An 18,601-nucleotide genomic window follows, 5' to 3' on the forward strand; every position below is an offset into this window, starting at 1 on the left:
CACCAAGATTTTTGTACCATTTACAGCCGCCGTTTGGTCAGGAAATTGATCCGGAGCAGCACCATCCATTCCAGACTGTTCCGTCCAAGAATTTGTTGTTTTTTTGCATTCGGCTTGCTGGCTTTGGATGAAGAAAGAAATAACCTGATTTTTATATTTCTCTCGATGCACAGTTTATTATAATCTGTAAATGAACATTAAAACACATTTGTTAACAGAAGCATTTAAAATTCAATCTTGCTTTTATTAATGACGAATTTACTTACCATGATTATTGAAACGGAAATTCCGCGACGCATTTTTACAGCGAGAGCGGCGCGAGCCATGGTTATACCAAACTCCTCAAACGTGTTAAGCCCTCTGTACACCTCCCGTGAACATGAACATGAACAAGAGGTGAGAAAGAGCGATAATTTCACAGTGAACATCATCGTGGACAATCGAGTCTAGTTGGAAGTGTTGAATTATTGCCCACGAATGCAGGCAGCAAGTAAGTGTGCAGTAGTACATAAACGAAGAAAATAAAAATGAAACATATTGTCGCATATATGCATATGAATTATTTGAGTGGGTAATCTACGGAACGATGTTGATAAAGTTGTTTAATTTTAATCATCTTTTCGTTTAAATGTTCGGGAATTTTGTTATGAAAAGCCAGTAGGTACATATACTTAATGATTTCTGAATGTCAATTTTCAACTGTGCTACCAAATGTATACATTTTGCACCGTTCAAAGCTGAATTAACAAGTTCCGGTGATCAATTGACCTGAATCCAAATATTATCTTTCGACTGGTTCGCATCAAAGGAGTTCTGGCAAAACTACCCACGAAGCATGTAATTCACATGATTCATTCTGTTCCACACATTAATACAATAATGTTCAATTATGCAATTATAGTTAAGAAAATACGAATTTACGAAAAGAGAAGTAATTTCTTCTAATTTTCTATCTAGTGACTTCTATCCCATTTGAACGATTGATTTTTACATGTAGTAACAAGTTTAATTTGATGAGGAGTTATTTATTTTTTTTTATATTTTTGCTAGATATCATTTTTGACTTTCTCTTTTGGCTTACATTTGTTTAATACTTTCCTTGATCTCATTTTTTTTTTAAATTTATTATTCATTTGCTCGAATAGTGTTAATTAATGTTTGAATATTTGACCAGTTCGCCAATAAAAAAACCCAATTTTTGCTCAAGTTTTCGTGTATAAAATTCAATTGATCACGTATCGTATATCCGTACCGTATTTAATTGTTGTGTTTACTATTGAAAGTCTTAATATGTATTCAATAATTTTTGCTGTGCTAAGATTTTGTTGATAGTCATTATCCAAATTATAATGAAATTGTTGTAAATTACTCACATAAACTATTTCAAATAAACAACTTCATTGAATAAACTTATATAGGTATACCTAATCACAAACATTCTGAATGATAATTATTATTAATATCTGTACCTCGTGGATGGTCATAACGCAAAGAGCATACGAGCATGTGTGTACCAAAAAACAAGGGCAGACAGACAGGCAGGATGAAAACGACAGAGAGGCAATCTACACATCTTGTTAGATTCTTCATTCTCCCTGTATTGCTGTGGTGGATATATGGCGAATATGGTGTATATATCAGAGAGGAGAGAAGCTTTCTCTGGTAAATCAGGTAAAAAAATTCCACGGAGCTCGTTCACGTTCGAATGGCAAAAGCATTCTGAAAATCTGTTCACCGTGAACGACAGAGACGATGCACAAGCATATCGGAAGCATATCAAATAATTCAGTAGTAGCAAAGCAGAAAAAGTATGCCAAGCATTTATAACTAATATAGCTAAGACTTTGAATAAACAAAAGAATTAATAAATAAATAAATGAATGACTTAAAATTAATGGGTTGATAAATAAAAAAATGATTTTTTTATATATAATATATATTTATATATAAATAATTTTTTAGATTCATAAATTCAGAAATGAATGAATTTATAAATTATTAAATAAAAAAAATAAATATAATAAAATAATCAAAAATAAAATAGTAAAATAATAAAAAATATTTCATAATAAGTTATAAGTTATAAGGTATGTTAATAAATTATTAAACGACCAAATTGATAAATAAACAAATTTATAAATTTATAAATCAATGAAATAATAAATTAATAAATTGATGAATAAAAAAAATTGATAAATTAATCAATTAATAAATTACTAAACTGCCGCTGCAAGCATAACTGTCTAATATTTTCATGATTTGCTATCTATATGGAAAAGTTATGCTTTTATTAACAGCAAACTAATAAATTAAAAAGAAATTAATAAACTAATCATCCAAAAATCTAATATATCAACAACAAAACATGACAAATCAATAAATTTATTTTGAAGCCTAGTAAATCAGTGACTCAATAAATAAGCGAATGAACAAATTATAATTAATGAACAATAATGGTGTTGTAAAAAATACACAAAAAAAATTATATTTTTTCCTTCATTGCACACTAGGTAAAAGGAGGAAAAGGTAGGAAAAGGTAAAAGAGGAAAAAATAATAACTTTCTTTACGGACAACTTACAGAAGAGATTAAGGGCTTATTCAAAAAGGAATTTTCCAAAGAATTTAAGAATCAAGGACGTGGAACACTTCTGTATGTAGTTATGAGGCTCGTTTTGCCCCAATGTCCCATACATCACGAGTTTTCATATTTTTTGTCATTTTATCTTTTATCTTTTATCTAGGGCATTGCTCCAAAATTGTGTTTATCGCTTCACTGTGGATCGACAGAAGGGCACTACATATATTTTGCTGGAAAAAGTTGAAAATTTCAGGGATTTTTGTGTTTAATAAGGGTCAAAATGCATTTTATTTGAATTTTCCGGCCGCGTCAATTTGAAATCGTCGCAAAGCAAATTGTCGCCAGCAAACATGGCCACAAGATCTGTCAGATCAACTACGAACAAAATTGTTTGATTTCAATAATCAGATTATTTCCAGAAGTTGAGTACTTTTTTTGCATGTTTTAATGATTTGGCTTTGCATTAACACAGATTTAAATTAAAGATATTGGCGACGATTTTAAAGGTGCATAAAAAGTGATCGACGCGATTTGTTACCAGCGAAACTGAAAATACTATTAATTTAAATGATATTTGCCAATAATATAATGAAAATAACAAATAATCATATATTTCATTGAATGTATTGAATTGTAGGGGACTTTGGGGTCATACAAGTCTAAAAGCTCATTAAATATATATTTTTTTTACAAAATGGGATAACTTTTTTCACGGACGACAGAGGAGAATGAGAGATTATTCAAAAGAAAATTTTCAAAGAAATTCAGTGAGTGATTTTCTATAGACGCGGGATACTACTGTATGTAGTTATTGAGCTCGTTTTACTCCAATGTCCCAGAAATCAATTTTTTTCATATTTTTCGTCCTTTTATCTTTAAAATATTGTACTAAAATTGTGTTTTCCTTTTCATTGTGGATCCTCAAAAAGTACTATACATATTTTGTTGGCAAAAGTTGAAAATTAAAGTGTTTTTGGGGTAAAATAATCATCAAAGCGCATTTTTGTGAATTTATTTTTAATATAAAATAATCTTCTAAGCTTGTTGACCTCAAAAACCCCTCGAATCAATTTTTTCAATGCAATATACGAGTATTTGTTAGTTTCATAGTATAATTGACAAATTATCATTAAATTAATATTACTCCGTCATCTATTAACTCACAATTAATGAGCTATATAATTGCATAGAGGAATTTGGGCGAAAAGGCATGAAAAAAGAATATTTCCGATCTCATCCTATCTATTGTCACATCGACTCTCAAACAATATGATAACTCTTGTCTAGTTGTGCGATCGGGTATGGTTTGGAAATGTTCGGCATCGGCTCTATCGAGAAGTATTTAAAAATCGTGTTTTATCCAATAAATCACAAAACAAAACATTTGTGAAATGATTTACTTCATTAGTTATTGTTTCACAAACATTTATCAATGTCTGTACAACATTTTTGGACAATAATATCAACAATTATCTGTAAATATTTTTTATTTTTACAGAATACATTAAAAATTCACATAAAATGCACTTTGATGCCTATTTGACCCCTAAATCCCTTAAATTTCTAACTATTACCATATTTAGTGCACCTCTATGGATCCACAGTGAAGAGATGAACACAATTTTAGAGAAATTTCCTAAAGATAAAATATAGAAAAAATATGAAAACTCGTGATATATGGAACATTGGGGCAAAACATGCTCAATATCTACATACAGAAATGTTCCACGTCCAATGAAACAGCACTCACTGAATTTTCTTGGAAAATTCTCTTTCGAATGAGCCCTTGATTTCTTAAAGAAAGGTAAAAAGCGATTTCGTAAAGGTAAAAAAAATTTCCTCCTTCGAAATCGGATTTTCCCGTTGTGCTCTACATTCCACTGAAACTTGGCTTACCTTCTAGAGTAATAATTTGAAAGCTGTCAATCGCATAAGTATGTATGTGTGGCTAGTAAAATGAATACACTATACACTGGAAGGGAGCCGATAATGCTTCCAACCCGCAAACATTCTAGGCCGGACCGAGAATCGAACTCGCCATTTGTGTTGGGAATCCTACGCCTTTGCTCGCAAGGCTAACTGAAGACCCGTATAAATTAATATAATTTAATAAAAATAAAACACCAATAAAAAACCAAATCTTCCAGTCGTATTTCTTTTGTATATAAATTAACTTTTACATCAAATATAAATCATAAAATAAAAAAAAAAATGAATGAATACAATGGTTTCTAGTTAGCCTTGTCAGCAAAGGCGGAGTATTCTCGATTTTCGTTGCGGTCTAAAAGATTTTTTTTGGGTTTTCAGCAATCTCGACTCACTGGCCATAGCGTATCTTTGTACTTGCAATATAAGACACATATCCATGCAATGGACGGGTGCAGAATAGAAACATCAAATAATAACTATGGAAACGTTAATGAAATATTGAGTAAAGAAGCAGGCCAAGATTCAGTGGTAATATAGAGCCATTGAAGAGGTAGAAGAAGAAGAAGAAAAAGAATGAATTTATTTTTTATGAATGAAGTAATCTATCTATGAAAATATAAATTTTTCGATTGAATATACGAATGATTGAAGTATAAAAATAAAAAATATTTAAAAAGAAAAAACAATATCACCAAATAATAAAAAAGAAACACAATTCATTTATGAGAAACTACTGAGTTAGTTTTCTTCCGACCAAACCGATAAGAGTGTTAAAATGAGCGATAGCGACACACAAAGCAGGAACCCACCGAAACCGATTCAACGAGAACAGTAAACACTCTCGGTCGGTGTGAACTCCCAATCCAAATCAATCTATTCTCCTTGTATTTTTGAATTCACCACAGCTCCACGTTCATGTTCACCGTCGCGTTTACACTTGCGATGAGTTCACCGCAGATACGATTTCACGATGATTTCACAGGCATGACCGTGGAATGCTCATAAATCTGATATTATTGATGTTTTTCATGTTTTTATGCATCTCACTACTAAATGCAGCATCTGCCTTTCATTTGAACATGATTCCCTCACGATTTGAGTATGAATCAAGAAGTTATTATCGAAAAACAGTTTGTTCACGTTCACGTTCACGGGAGGTGTAAAATGCGCTTTACAACAAATAACTCACGAATGAACTAAACAGCGCAGCAGCAAAACACATATTCATTTGAAATCATTTCTAACCCGACTGAATTTCATTATGGGGCGCTTGCAAAACAAATATCATCAGGTTTCATGATGATTTTGATTTGGTGCATTGCATTTCGTATTTAGGATGACGAATCATTCAAATTACGTTTAAAAAATCATCTGTTTTCCTTGTGACTTCCATTTCAAAAATTGATTGGGAGGCATTCATTGCTGATTGTCATTCGCCTTTAGGATGATCTTTGTTTTGAAAAGGGGGAATTACGTTTCATTCGTTAATATGAGGAGGTTTGTGTTCAGTGCAACAATAGAGAAGAAATTTATCACTCATGCAGTGGTTCGGCGGGAGAAAACCAGCAGCGCCGACCTATTGCGCAATGAGGAGATCAAAATAAAAAAACTCCAGCTGGTTTTGGAAAATGAAAACATGAGCCGTTCCTAGAACAACATTAGAAAATATCGTGAGAGGATTTCTGTACAAGGTTTCCACACAAGCTTTGAAAAATATTTGCTCGATAACAGTGGTGCTGGTGTAAATAAGACAAATAAGACAAATAAGTCAAATAAGACAAATAAGACAAATAAGACAAATAGGACAAATAAGACAAATAAGACAAATAAGACAAATTTCTGGAGGAACTTCCGGAATTGCCGGGGGAACTTCCGGAGGATTTGCCGGGGGAACTTCCGGAGGAATTCCTGGAGGAACTTCCGGAGGAATTCCTGGAGGAACTTCCGGAAGAATTCCTGGAGGAACATCCGGAGGAATTCCTGGAGGAACTTCCGGAGGAATTCCTGGAGGAACTTCCGGTGGAATTCCTGGAGGAACTTCCGGAGGAATTCCTGGAGGAACTTCCGGAGGAACTTCCGGAGGAATTCCTGGAGGAACTTCCGGAGGAATTCCTGGAGGAACTTCCGGAGGAATTCCTGGAGGAACTTCCGGAGGAATTCCTGGAGGAACTTCCGGAGGAATTTCTGGAGGAACTTCCGGAGGAATTCCTGGAGGAACTTCCGGAGGAACTTCCGGAGGAATTCCTGGAGGAACTTCCGGAGGAATTCCTGGAGGAACTTCCGGAGGAATTCCTGGAGGAACTTCCGGAGGAATTCCTGGAGGAACTTCCGGAGGAATTCCTGGAGGAACTTCCGGAGGAACTTCCGGAGGAATTCCTGGAGGAACTTCCGGAGGAATTCCTGGAGGAATTCATTTCATTTATTTAGTTAACATCTAAACAGATAACACTGAATCAACAATTTGACGCCACAATGCACGGTTCGAGGCCGCATCTCTCCATCCTCGGATACGCCCCACGCTCGCCAAGTCGTTCTGCACCTGGTCTGCCCATCTCGCTCGCTGCGCTCCACGCCGTCTCGTACCTGCCGGATCGGAAGCGAACACCATCTTTGCAGGGTTGCTGTCCGGCATTCTTGCAACATGTCCTGCCCATCGTACCCTTCCGGCTTTAGCTACCTTCTGGATACTGGGTTCGCCGTAGAGTTGGGCGAGCTCATGGTTCATTCTTCGCCGCCACACACCGTCTTCTTGCACACCGCCAAAGATGGTCCTAAGCACCCGTCTCTCGAATACTCCGAGTGCTTGCAAGTCCTCCTCGAGCATTGTCCATGTTTCATGTCCGTAGAGGACTACCGGTCTTATTAACGTCTTGTACATGACACATTTGGTGCGGTGGCGAATCTTTTTCGACCGCAGTTTCTTCTGGAGCCCGTAGTAGACCCGACTTCCACAGATGATGCGCCTTCGTATTTCACGACTAACGTTGTTGTCAGCCGTTAGCAAGGATCCGAGGTAAACGAATTCCTCGACCACCTCGAAGGTATCCCCGTCTATCGTAACACTGCTTCCCAGGCGGGCCCTGTCGCGCTCGGTTCCGCCCACAAGCATGTACTTTGTCTTTGACGCATTCACCACCAGTCCAACTTTTGTTGCTTCACGTTTCAGGCGGGTGTACAGTTCTGCCACCTTTGCAAATGTTCGGCCGACAATGTCCATGTCATCCGCGAAGCAAATAAATTGACTGGATCTGTTGAAAATCGTACCCCGGCTGTTACACCCGGCTCTCCGCATGACACCTTCTAGCGCAATGTTGAACAACAGGCACGAAAGTCCATCACCTTGTCTTAGTCCCCGGCGCGATTCGAACGAACTGGAGTGTTCGCCCGAAATCTTCACACAGTTTTGCACACCATCCACCGTTGCTTTGATCAGTCTGGTAAGCTTCGCAGGGAAGCTGTTCTCGTCCATAATTTTCCATAGCTCTACGCGGTCTATACTGTCGTATGCCGCCTTGAAATCAACGAACAGATGGTGCGTTGGGACCTGGTATTCACGGCATTTTTGAAGGATTTGCCGTACAGTAAAGATCTGGTCCGTTGTCGAGCGGCCGTCAACGAAGCCGGCTTGATAACTTCCCACGAACTCGTTCACTAATGGTGACAGACGACGGAAGATGATCTGGGATATCACTTTGTAGGCGGCATTAAGGATGGTGATCGCTCGAAAGTTCTCACACTCCAGTTTGTCGCCTTTCTTGTAGATGGGGCATAGAGCCCCTTCCTGCCGCTCGTCCGGTAGCTGTTCGGTTGCCCAGGTTCTAACGATCAGTATGTGCAGGCAAGTGGCCAGCTTTTCCGGGCCCATCTGGATGAGCTCAGCTCCGATACCACCCTTATCTGCTGCTTTATTGGTCTTTAGCTGTTGAATGGCATCCTTAACTTCCCTCAAGGTGGGGCTGGTTGGCTTCCATCGTCCGCTGAACTGACGTAGTCATCTCCTCCGCTGCCTTGACTTTCACTGCCTGTACTCTCAGCGCCATTCAGATGTTCCTCGTAGTGCTGCTTCCACCCTTCGATCACCACACGTTCGTCCGTCAAGATGCTCCCATCCTTATCCCGGCACATTTCGGCTCGCGGCACGAAGCCTTTGCGGGATGCGTTGAGCTTCTGATATAACTTGCGTGTATCTTGAGAACGGCACAGCTGTTCCATCTCCTCGCACTCCGCTTCTTCCAGGCGGCGTTTCTTCTCCTGAAAAAGGCGGGTCTGCTGTCTCCGCTTCCGTCTATAACGTTCCACGTTCTGCCGGGTACCTTGCTGCAGCGCGACCGCCCGCGCTGCGTCCTTCTCCTCCAGAATCTGTCTGCACTCTTCGTCGAACCAATCGTTCCGTCGACTTCGACCCATATACCCGACGTTGTTCTCCGCTGCGTCGTTAATGGCTGCTTTAACTGTACTCCAGCAGTCCTCAAGAGGGCCCCATCAAGCTCACCCTCTTCCGGCAACGCTGCCTCGAGATGCTGCGCGTATGCAGTGGCGACATCAGGTTGCTTCAGTCGCTCTAGGTCGTACCGCGGCGGTCGTCGGTACCGAACATTGTTGATGACGGATAGTTTTGGGCGCAGTTTAACCATCACCAGATAGTGGTCCGAGTCGATGTTAGCGCCACGATATGTCCTGACGTCGATAATGTCGGAGAAGTGCCGTCCATCAATCAGAACGTGGTCGATTTGTGATTCTGTCTGCAGTGGTGATCTCCAGGTGTACCGATACGGGAGGCTGTGTTGGAAGTAGGTGCTACGAATGGCCATATTCTTGGAGGCGGCGAAATCAATTAGTCGTAGGCCGTTTTCGTTCGTCAGCCGGTGAGCGCTGAACTTTCCAATAGTCGGTCTAAACTCCTCCTCTTGGCCAACCTGAGCGTTCAAATCTCCTATAATGATTTTGACGTCGTGGCTTGGGCAGCTGTCGTACTCACGTTCCAGCTGCGCGTAGAATGCGTCCTTATCATCATCAGTGCTTCCGGAGTGTGGGCTATGGACGTTGATTATGCTGGAAGCTGAAGAACCGGCCTTTGATCCTCAACCTGCACATTCTTTCATTGATTGGTCACCACCCGATCACGCGCCTTTGCATATCGCCCATCACTATGAAAGCTGTTCCCAGCTCGTGTGTGTTGCCGCAGCTCTGGTAGATGGTATGATTACCTCTAAACGTTCGCACCATTGATCCCTTCCAACAAACCTCCTGCAGCGCTACGATGCCGAATCCACGGTCCTTGAGCACATCGGCGAGTATGCGTGTGCTCCGATGAAATTGAGAGATTTGCAGTTCCACGAACCGAGTTTCCAATCGCTAGTCCCTTTTCGTCGCAGTGGTCTTCGCCGATGGTTCCGGTCCGTACTCTCTTGTTGATTGTTCGTTGCTTATGATTTTTAAAGGCTGGCTTGCAGGGCCTGACACCAAACCCCTAAATTTCCGGAGGACCATTCCTCCTTATTTCCGGTGGACCATGGTGCACAGTTTCACTTTAGAGTCCCTCGCTGGCACTCGGACGATGATCAGCCGCCCCTAACATGGAGAACAGACGCTGTTGTGAGCCGATCCTGACATGGAGAACAGACGCTCAATAAGATTTGCACCTCCGGAGAGGAGCAAACCCCCCCCTTCCCTGTCAGCATACGACCATAGTTCCCACCGGGGTTGGTTACCCGATCTTCCCTAAGGTTGCTCGTATCCCGGCCAGCACCGCGGGGAGGTAGGGATAGGAGTTGCTGGGTAAGAGGCTAAGGACCGCGAGATGGGGTCTATTTTATTCCTTCAGGTACGCGAAGTACCAATGGTACGCTTTACCCAGCATTTGCCGTCCTGGAGGAACTTCCGGAGGAATTCCTGGAGGAACTTCCGGAGGAATTCCTGGAGGAACTTCCGGAGGAATTCCTGGAGGATCTTCCGGAGGAATTCCTGGAGGAACTTCCGGAGGAATTCCTGGAGGAACTTCCGGAGGAATTCCTGGAGGAACTTCCGGAAGAATTCCTGGAGGAACTTCCGGAAGAATTCCTGGAGGAACTTCCGGAAGAATTCCTGGAGGAACTTCCGGAAGAATTCCTGGAGGAAATTCCTGAGGAATTCCTGGAGGAACTTCCGGAGGAATTCCTGGAGGAACTTCCGGAGGAATTCCTGGAGGAACTTCCGGAGGAATTCCTGGAGGAACTTCCGGAGGAATTCCTGGAGGAACTTCCGGAGGAATTCCTGGAGGAACTTCCGGAGGAATTCCTGGAGGAACGTTCGGAGGAATTCCTGGAGGAACTTCCGGAGGAATTCCTGGAGGAACTTCCGGAGGAATTCCTGGAGGAACTTCCGGAGGAATTCCTGGAGGAACTTCCGGAGGAATTCCTGGAGGAACTTCCGGAGGAATTCCTGGAGGAACTTCCGGAGGAATTCCTGGAGGAACTTCCGGAGGAATTCCTGGAGGAACTTCCGGAGGAATTCCTGGAGGAACTTCCGGAGGAATTCCTGGAGGAACTTCCGGAGGAATTCCTGGAGGAACTTCCGGAGGAATTCCTGGAGGAACTTCCGGAGGAATTCCTGGAGGAACTTCCGGAGGAATTCCTGGAGGAACTTCCGGAGGAATTCCTGGAGGAACTTCCGGAGGAATTCCTGGAGGAACTTCCGGAGGAATTCCTGGAGGAACTTCCGGAGGAATTCCTGGAGGAACTTCCGGAGGAATTCCTGGAGGAACTTCCGGAGGAATTCCTGGAGGAACTTCCGGAGGAATTCCTGGAGGAACTTCCGGAGGAATTCCTGGAGGAACTTCCGGAGGAATTCCTGGAGGAACTTCCGGAGGAATTCCTGGAGGAACTTCCGGAGGAATTCCTGGAGGAACTTCCGGAGGAATTCCTGGAGGAACTTCTGGAGGAATTTCCGGAGGAATTCCTGGAGGAACTTCCGGAGGAACTTCCGGAGGAACTTCCGGAGGAATTCCTGGAGGAACTTCCGGAGGAATTCCTGGAGGAACTTCCGGAGGAATTCCTGGAGGAACTTCCGGAGGAATTCCTGGAGGAACTTCCGGAGGAATTCCTGGAGGAACTTCCGGAGGAATTCCTGGAGGAACTTCCGGAGGAATTCCTGGAGGAACTTCCGGAGGAATTCCTGGAGGAACTTCCGGAGGAATTCCTGGAGGAACTTCCGGAGGAATTCCTGGAGGAACTTCCGGAGGAATTCCTGGAGGAACTTCCGGAGGAATTCCTGGAGGAACTTCCGGAGGAATTCCTGGAGGAACTTCCATAGGAATTCCTGGAGGAACTTCCGGAGGAATTCCTGGAGGAACTTCCGGAGGAATTCCTGGAGGAACTTCCGGAGGAATTCCTGGAGGAACTTCCGGAGGAATTCCTGGAGGAACTTCCGGAGGAATTCCAGGAGGAACTTCCGAAGGAATTCCTGGAGGAATTTCCGGAGGAATTCTTGAAGGAACTTCAGGAGGAATTCCTGGAGGAACTTCTGAAGGAATTCCCGGAGGAACTTCCGAAGGAATTCTCGGAGGAACTTCCGGAGGAATTCCCGGAGGAACTTCTGGAGGCAGTTCTGGAGGAACTTCTGGAGGCAGTTCTGGAGGCACTTCTGGAGGAATACCTGGAGGGACTTCCGTAGGAATTTGTCTTGTCTGTCTTATTTGTCCTATTTGTTATATTTACTTATTTGTCTTATTTGTTTTATTTTGCTTATTTGTTTTATTTTTTTTATTTGTCTTATTTATTTTCAATTGTTTATCTCATCTCATTCCTATACGAGATTTCAATTTATATATTTGGTATCCTCGTGTTCACAAATAGGAATACGCTTTTTTCTAGTGTCACGCTAGATACAAAGTTGACGGACTTTCTACCGCTCTCATCGCTCCTTTCCTGCCGTGCGCCACACGCTTAAAGTCATTCACACAATTTTGTGTTTCGATCACACAAAACGGGCCTAATCTGGAACAACACATTTTATGAGTAACTGCCATGTTACACATTTTAGTGTAGTTGACGGTTAACGATTTCCGATGAGTTCATTTCACACAGTGAGAGAGCGGTCGAAAAACGGACCTAACCTCAATTATATTTTTTCATTTAAATTGAAAATAATCGCAACATTTTTATACTATTTCAGAGGAGTCCCCATTTGTTTCGATATGACCAAACTAAAGTGTGATGCTTATAGTCGCACATTTTAGTTGTATCGTATCGAAACATGACGAAAATCCTCAGAAAAAGTAATTTTCGTTGCGATGCATGCCGGACGCAACCGCCATCATGGCGATCAAAATGGACTTGACAGTTCGAAGCAAAGTTGCTTACACATATTAAAAGAATAAAAGACATTACACAGCGACTGTGCATGTCTTACACATAATTTTCACACAGATTGCTATTCTCTCGTTTCATCATCGTCATGTGTGAAAATTATTCATGCGATGTGTAATTTACTTTAAGCGTGCACAGGAAAATATGCTGTTGGCTGCTCTCCCGAAATGATAACTTTTGTATGGAATTTAAAAAACTTGGTTGAAGTAAAAAGAGCTTCCTGCAAAATTTATTGCGGTGACATATACCTACTTTTTATTACATCAAAATGATCGTTGGAAAAATTCAAAACTTTTGTCAGTTGGGTTTTGCGAAATTCGGTTCCTTTGTGCCTCAAATCATCGGAGAGAGGTACTAAGAAGCGGAAATTTCAGTTGTACAATAGTTCAGTATTTAGAGCTTAATTCAAATTTGGAAAATAGTAGGTCCATGAAATTTTGTAGGAATATTCCTTGATAAATTTCAAAGAGATTGTCAGTTGGGATAAGCTAAATTCGTTCCCAATTCCGAGTTATAGACATTTTAGTACGAAAATAGCGCTCTACCGCGAGAGAGCTTCCCTCAGACCTTAAATCCGCTGACAATTTTTACAATTCATCGAGTCGGTACACTGCCGTTCTACGCATAACTGTTCCATGTACATAGGAAATCCCAACAAACATATAACGCACTTATAATTCGAAGTTTCTCGAATCCGACGGTTTTTTATGCCATCTTCTGACACGTTATTTATTTGACAGGATCTTGCCTCGAATGCATGCCCACCACATCCTAGGCAGGCACCACAACTCGCAGTTGTCCTGGGGAGGGATCGCTCAGGGGCGTCTCGTGGACTTTTGCTACACCTGTTCTACCATGCTGAAAAAAAATATTCATCAAGCTGAGTGGTTTCGAATGAAAGTTGTGCATTTAATCTTATATTACAACCTTTTCTTGTACAACTTTAACCAAATATTAGAAAAAGAAAAAAAAAACAATTTATATGGAAAGGATTTACAAAACAATAAATAGCTTATTAATTTTGTTACAAAAATTTAAATTTAGATGCACTTAAAATTTTAAACTCTCGCAAATCGTCTAAAATCTAACTTGGTAACAGTTGGCAATAACTGGATATTGTTCAGAATAAAGATCTTTCAAATCGACTCATTCCACCATTCGGGGTACACGGGTCCCATCGCCGCTAATATTTAAATTCTTACATATTTTGTTGCTATGAAAGAAATGTTATTAACCATTATTAGTACAATAATTATAGTATATAATTATTCAATTATTGTTTGATGCGACCCCAGATTGTGACGACCAATGAGTCACATTTAGAAGCTGAAATATGTTCCAGTTATTTAATTCTTCAAATTTAGTGAAAACTATACCTTTTTCTCTATGTTGATTGATTTTGAGTATTCGTGAAAAAGCATTATTTGATGTCTCTTTTGAAAACCCAAATATTAATTTAAAATTGTTATTGATGCATTGCATATTCATCAGGAGAAAAAGAAAAACAAATTGTTTCCAATCATCGAAGTATGAACGAAAGCGTGCGCGGTGCGCCTTTCGGCAAAGCACAGCCCGACACTACGATCGAGTCACCGAAGGTGCGTCGCGTCGTTGACTGTTCTCGCAGCGCGTCGAACGGGTTTGACTCCTGCTGCGCGCATAGCAGAACTTGCATCTAAACGTGCTTGCTTCGCATGCGAAAGAGGATGATGTGAGGAAACGGAGAAAGCTGGCAACGCTCACGCTGGTTCTCTGCGCGCGGAGAACGAGTGAGCATACCAAGGGTCTGTCTCAATTGGATAATTAAACTGAAATTAAACTTAAAAGTGACATTTCAATAATTATCGAATAACCCTGCTCGCAGAGCAAGATTACTTTTGACAGATATCGAATCATTTTCCATCGATGTCCTATTGGAATTGCAGGGTAGCACCAGCCATTCTTATAACGGGGTGATTTTTTAATTTTCGAACTGTCACTTTTAAGTTTGATTCTCCAAATGAGACAGACCCCAAGGAGGAAATTATTTCAAATCATTTGTCATGGCGCAAAACTTTAAATTTGACTTCTGGCAGCGCTGCTGTTAGTTCTTCATTATGGATCGTACGACTTTCTATGCGATGGGGTGTGGTGTGTCGGGGAAACACACATTTAGCTGCAATTTGACTGTATACGCCAAGCATGTGGCGTTAACTTGATCTGCCTACGAAATATTTTGTTTCGTTAGATGTTTAGATGTTAAAATAATTGGAAATATTACGTGAAACCTTGTTTAAAAAATTTACGGAGTAAATTATTTGCCCTAATAATTAATTGCCAAGACATTAATTTACTATTTCTGACCTAAAAATGGTTACCTGTTCCACGAACAGGTAGAACGTATGGACGAGTCGCCTCTGGGATCGCTAAGACCCTGCTGCTCAAATGAAGTGACACGCATAAATACAATACAATACTTTTTGTTCGTTACTATTAAATGATCATTGAGAAAAAATGATTTATAATTGCCCCCTGAATTCATTATATGTTCCCATTATAATAAATCGTTTTGTTTTTCATTTTTGTTATTTTTTGTCTGCTGTGAGCAAGCATGATTAAAAGGAGAAACGATTATTGTTGATATAGGAGCATGTTACTAAAAATGAAACAATAGGGTAATTCGCCAAATGTTGAACGGCCAATTTTTTCGCCTATTGTTGAACGCGCATTTCTTATGGGAGTTCAACAATAGGCAAGAATTTTAGCCGTTCAACATTTGGCGGTTTCCCCTAATTGTTAATTATTAACCTGCACCCGCCATTTCATTTCAACGATTGATGAAATCATGCGAAAGCGATTAATAATATCAATCGGTATTGCAGCTACAGCCAAACTACTTAACTGATAACCAAAATTTTCCGGCGTATCATCATCCCATAATTTCACAAAATGCAACACTATCCAACGCTGCCTTCCGCCAGAGCGCTATTTTACTATTCACTATCTATCAGCCAACGGTGTAGCTGCCTCATGACGTCCGATTCTCACTTTGCTCGGTCGCTACGCAGTGAAAATTCAACGCCACCCACGCTCACCAATTTCTGAGTAATCTCTTTTTGTTTACTGGAAAGCACCAACTTTATAACAACATTTTACTAAAAAGCTATAGGCTAATGAATGCTGGAGATACGCATTTCCTAAGAAAAATCTTTATACTAATTGCCAAGCCTATGGGAGTGTCTTTTATCTACCTACCAATGCTTACTTTTTGCTTCGCACTTGCGTCTACTCGCGACCATGTCCTTAAATATTTAAACATACATATAATTTTTAAATTTTCCTATTATTCATTTTTCTCTCAGATTTAGTACATTGCACGAATGAGCCAAACGTATCGATTCCGCATTTAGCAAATTTACTCGTTGAAAGATCACAAACCGCCAATTGGGTCGTTGTATACAAGGCTCTTATAACAACACATCATATGCTGGCATATGGAAATGAGGTACCATTGAACTGAACACAAAACAAAAGCTTTTCCTGTAATTTTTTATTCATCCTTATATTTACAGAGGTTTATACAGTACTTAGCATCCAGCAATTCTTCCTTTCAATTGAACAATTTTCTGGATAAAGGCGGTGTACAAGGTATGACAAGTATTTCGATTGTATTACAAGCATGAATGACAAAATTTTATTTCCTAAAACGTTTCGAATATTATTTGCTGCTAACCCGCCTGCTTTTTCCGCAATTAACATTGATACTAATGTAAATCCCTCGATTCCCTCTTTTCAAAGGTGCCGTCGGAGCAAGGATGGGTAAGTGCAATTCGTAACCATACTAATGACCACTAATATCGGTTGGTTTCATACCAAAACCAATTGAAATTATGTAAAAATTATCTCTTTGATGTCATATTAAAGCAGTATCAAATTTGTTCCAGGATACGACATGTCACCATTTATAAGGCGGTACGCGAAATACTTGAACGAAAAGGCGCTTTCTTATCGTACGGTTGCGTTCGATTTCTGCAAACTGAAGCGAGGAAAAGAAGAGGGTTCCCTCCGGGTTATGAACGCTGATAAATTGTTGAAAACATTGCCAGTGCTCCAGGCGCAGCTGGACTCGTTGCTCGAGTTTGATTGCACGTCCAATGATTTAACAAATGGTGAGAGACACAAAAACAACAGAATCGCTGCTTTGTGAGATATCCTCTGACTGACCGACTGTTTTTGTGCTTTGTTTTTTTTTTCAGGTGTTATCAATATGTGTTTCATGTTACTTTTTAGAGATTTGATTAGGTTATTTGCATGTTACAATGATGGTATTATTAATTTATTGGAAAAATATTTCGACATGAACAAGAAACAGTGTCGAGATGCGTTAGATCTGTACAAAAAATTCTTGACGCGCATGGATCGGGTTGGAGAGTTTCTCAAAGTTGCTGAAGTAAGTATATTATCGGCACTGACAGTCCCCGAATCATACAAATGGGTTTTCGCTTATTTTCTTAGAATGTCGGTATAGACAAAGGCGACCTACCAGATCTTACCAAAGCACCTAGTTCCTTGCTGGAGGCCTTAGAGCAGCATCTGGCAACATTAGAAGGCAAGAAGGGATCGGCGGCAAATACACCTACGCAAACAGCAAAGTAAGTCGTTCTAACTAGCACATAATAACAATAATAAGAGTGCTCAGTGAGTTTTGTTTATATTCAGTTGATTACATTTTTGTTGGTACATATCTTTGTTGATTCTGTGCAGCTTTTGTGCGTAGTATTTAATCTAAGTATATCTACGATGTTGCATTATAATCTGCGATGAGTCAACGTCATAATGTGGTTAACAATGGGGGTACGCATACAATAATTTGGCACATTGATCGTTTGGACCATTTTGATTAAAATAGAATATACATATTGGGTGAAATCAATAATTTCATCCTCCTTTCAGAATGGAAAGTACTTCTTTATTTCATTGTTATATATCAGCTATTCATATTAAAAAATATACAGTCGACTCTATACTGCCGTTATACTCATAACTGTCCCATGTATATAGGAAATCCCAGCAAACATGGGACAAATATGCGTATAACGGCAGTATACATCTCGATGTTCCGTATCTCGATATCTCTCCCTATGTCGATGGCTTCTCGGTCCCTTCAATCTTCAATCCCTTCAAAAGGCATAAGCTTTTTTGAATCTAGTACCCATTTCAATTTTTCTCTCATTCCTCGATAAGGAGAGCTCTATCTCGATATCGAGATGTGGAGAGGCGACTGTATATCCATTTTTTTGCTTTTTAACTTACTATACGAAAACTGTCGAATTGGCAACGTATGAATGCTATAATGTCAAATGGGGTAGCTCCGTTTAGAATTTTTACTGTTGAGCATTTTTACTATGTGTTCCAAAATCATTAAACGACTAATAAATATTAGACAGGAATAATGGATTCTCGATATGAAATTATAATTAGAAGGTGGATTTACTTAAGATACAAAGTATACTAAAGAAAAATCATTTTCACAGTTCTCGTCTCAACTCAGATTATAATAATATAATCTAGGCTGTCTTTTAATCGGTGCTAATTGCTTATCATGGGGCTTTGTATGTAACCTGTACTACGATCATTGTTGCAATGTTTTCGGCGATCCATACATTCAGCTGGTATTGTATATTTGATGTATTCGATCCATTTCTTTAATGTTATATAATATACCTCAATACCCCAACGCACTTATTCTATATAAAACTTATATAGACC

The 18,601-nt window shown here is 40.1% G+C and overlaps 1 protein-coding gene across 9 annotated transcripts in view; it reads left to right on the top strand.

Annotated features, from left to right (window-relative positions):
* Positions 1-18,601, top strand: part of LOC134227037 (phosphatidylinositol-binding clathrin assembly protein LAP) — a 68,865-nt gene that overhangs the window by 14,626 nt on the left and 35,638 nt on the right. For 7 of the 9 annotated variants that reach the window (XM_062708230.1, XM_062708231.1, XM_062708236.1 and 4 more), the window contains exons 2-7: positions 16,195-16,337; positions 16,405-16,480; positions 16,631-16,651; positions 16,777-17,001; positions 17,089-17,282; positions 17,348-17,484. In XM_062708230.1, coding sequence (XP_062564214.1) covers positions 16,195-16,337; positions 16,405-16,480; positions 16,631-16,651; positions 16,777-17,001; positions 17,089-17,282; positions 17,348-17,484 — 796 coding nt within the window. The remainder of the gene's footprint in view (positions 1-16,194; positions 16,338-16,404; positions 16,481-16,630; positions 16,652-16,776; positions 17,002-17,088; positions 17,283-17,347; positions 17,485-18,601) is intronic. The other 2 variants (XM_062708229.1, XM_062708235.1) reach the window with 1 other exon arrangement.

The sequence above is a fragment of the Armigeres subalbatus genome, chromosome 3 (genome assembly GCF_024139115.2).
Source record: "Armigeres subalbatus isolate Guangzhou_Male chromosome 3, GZ_Asu_2, whole genome shotgun sequence".
Taxonomy (NCBI): domain Eukaryota; kingdom Metazoa; phylum Arthropoda; class Insecta; order Diptera; family Culicidae; genus Armigeres; species Armigeres subalbatus.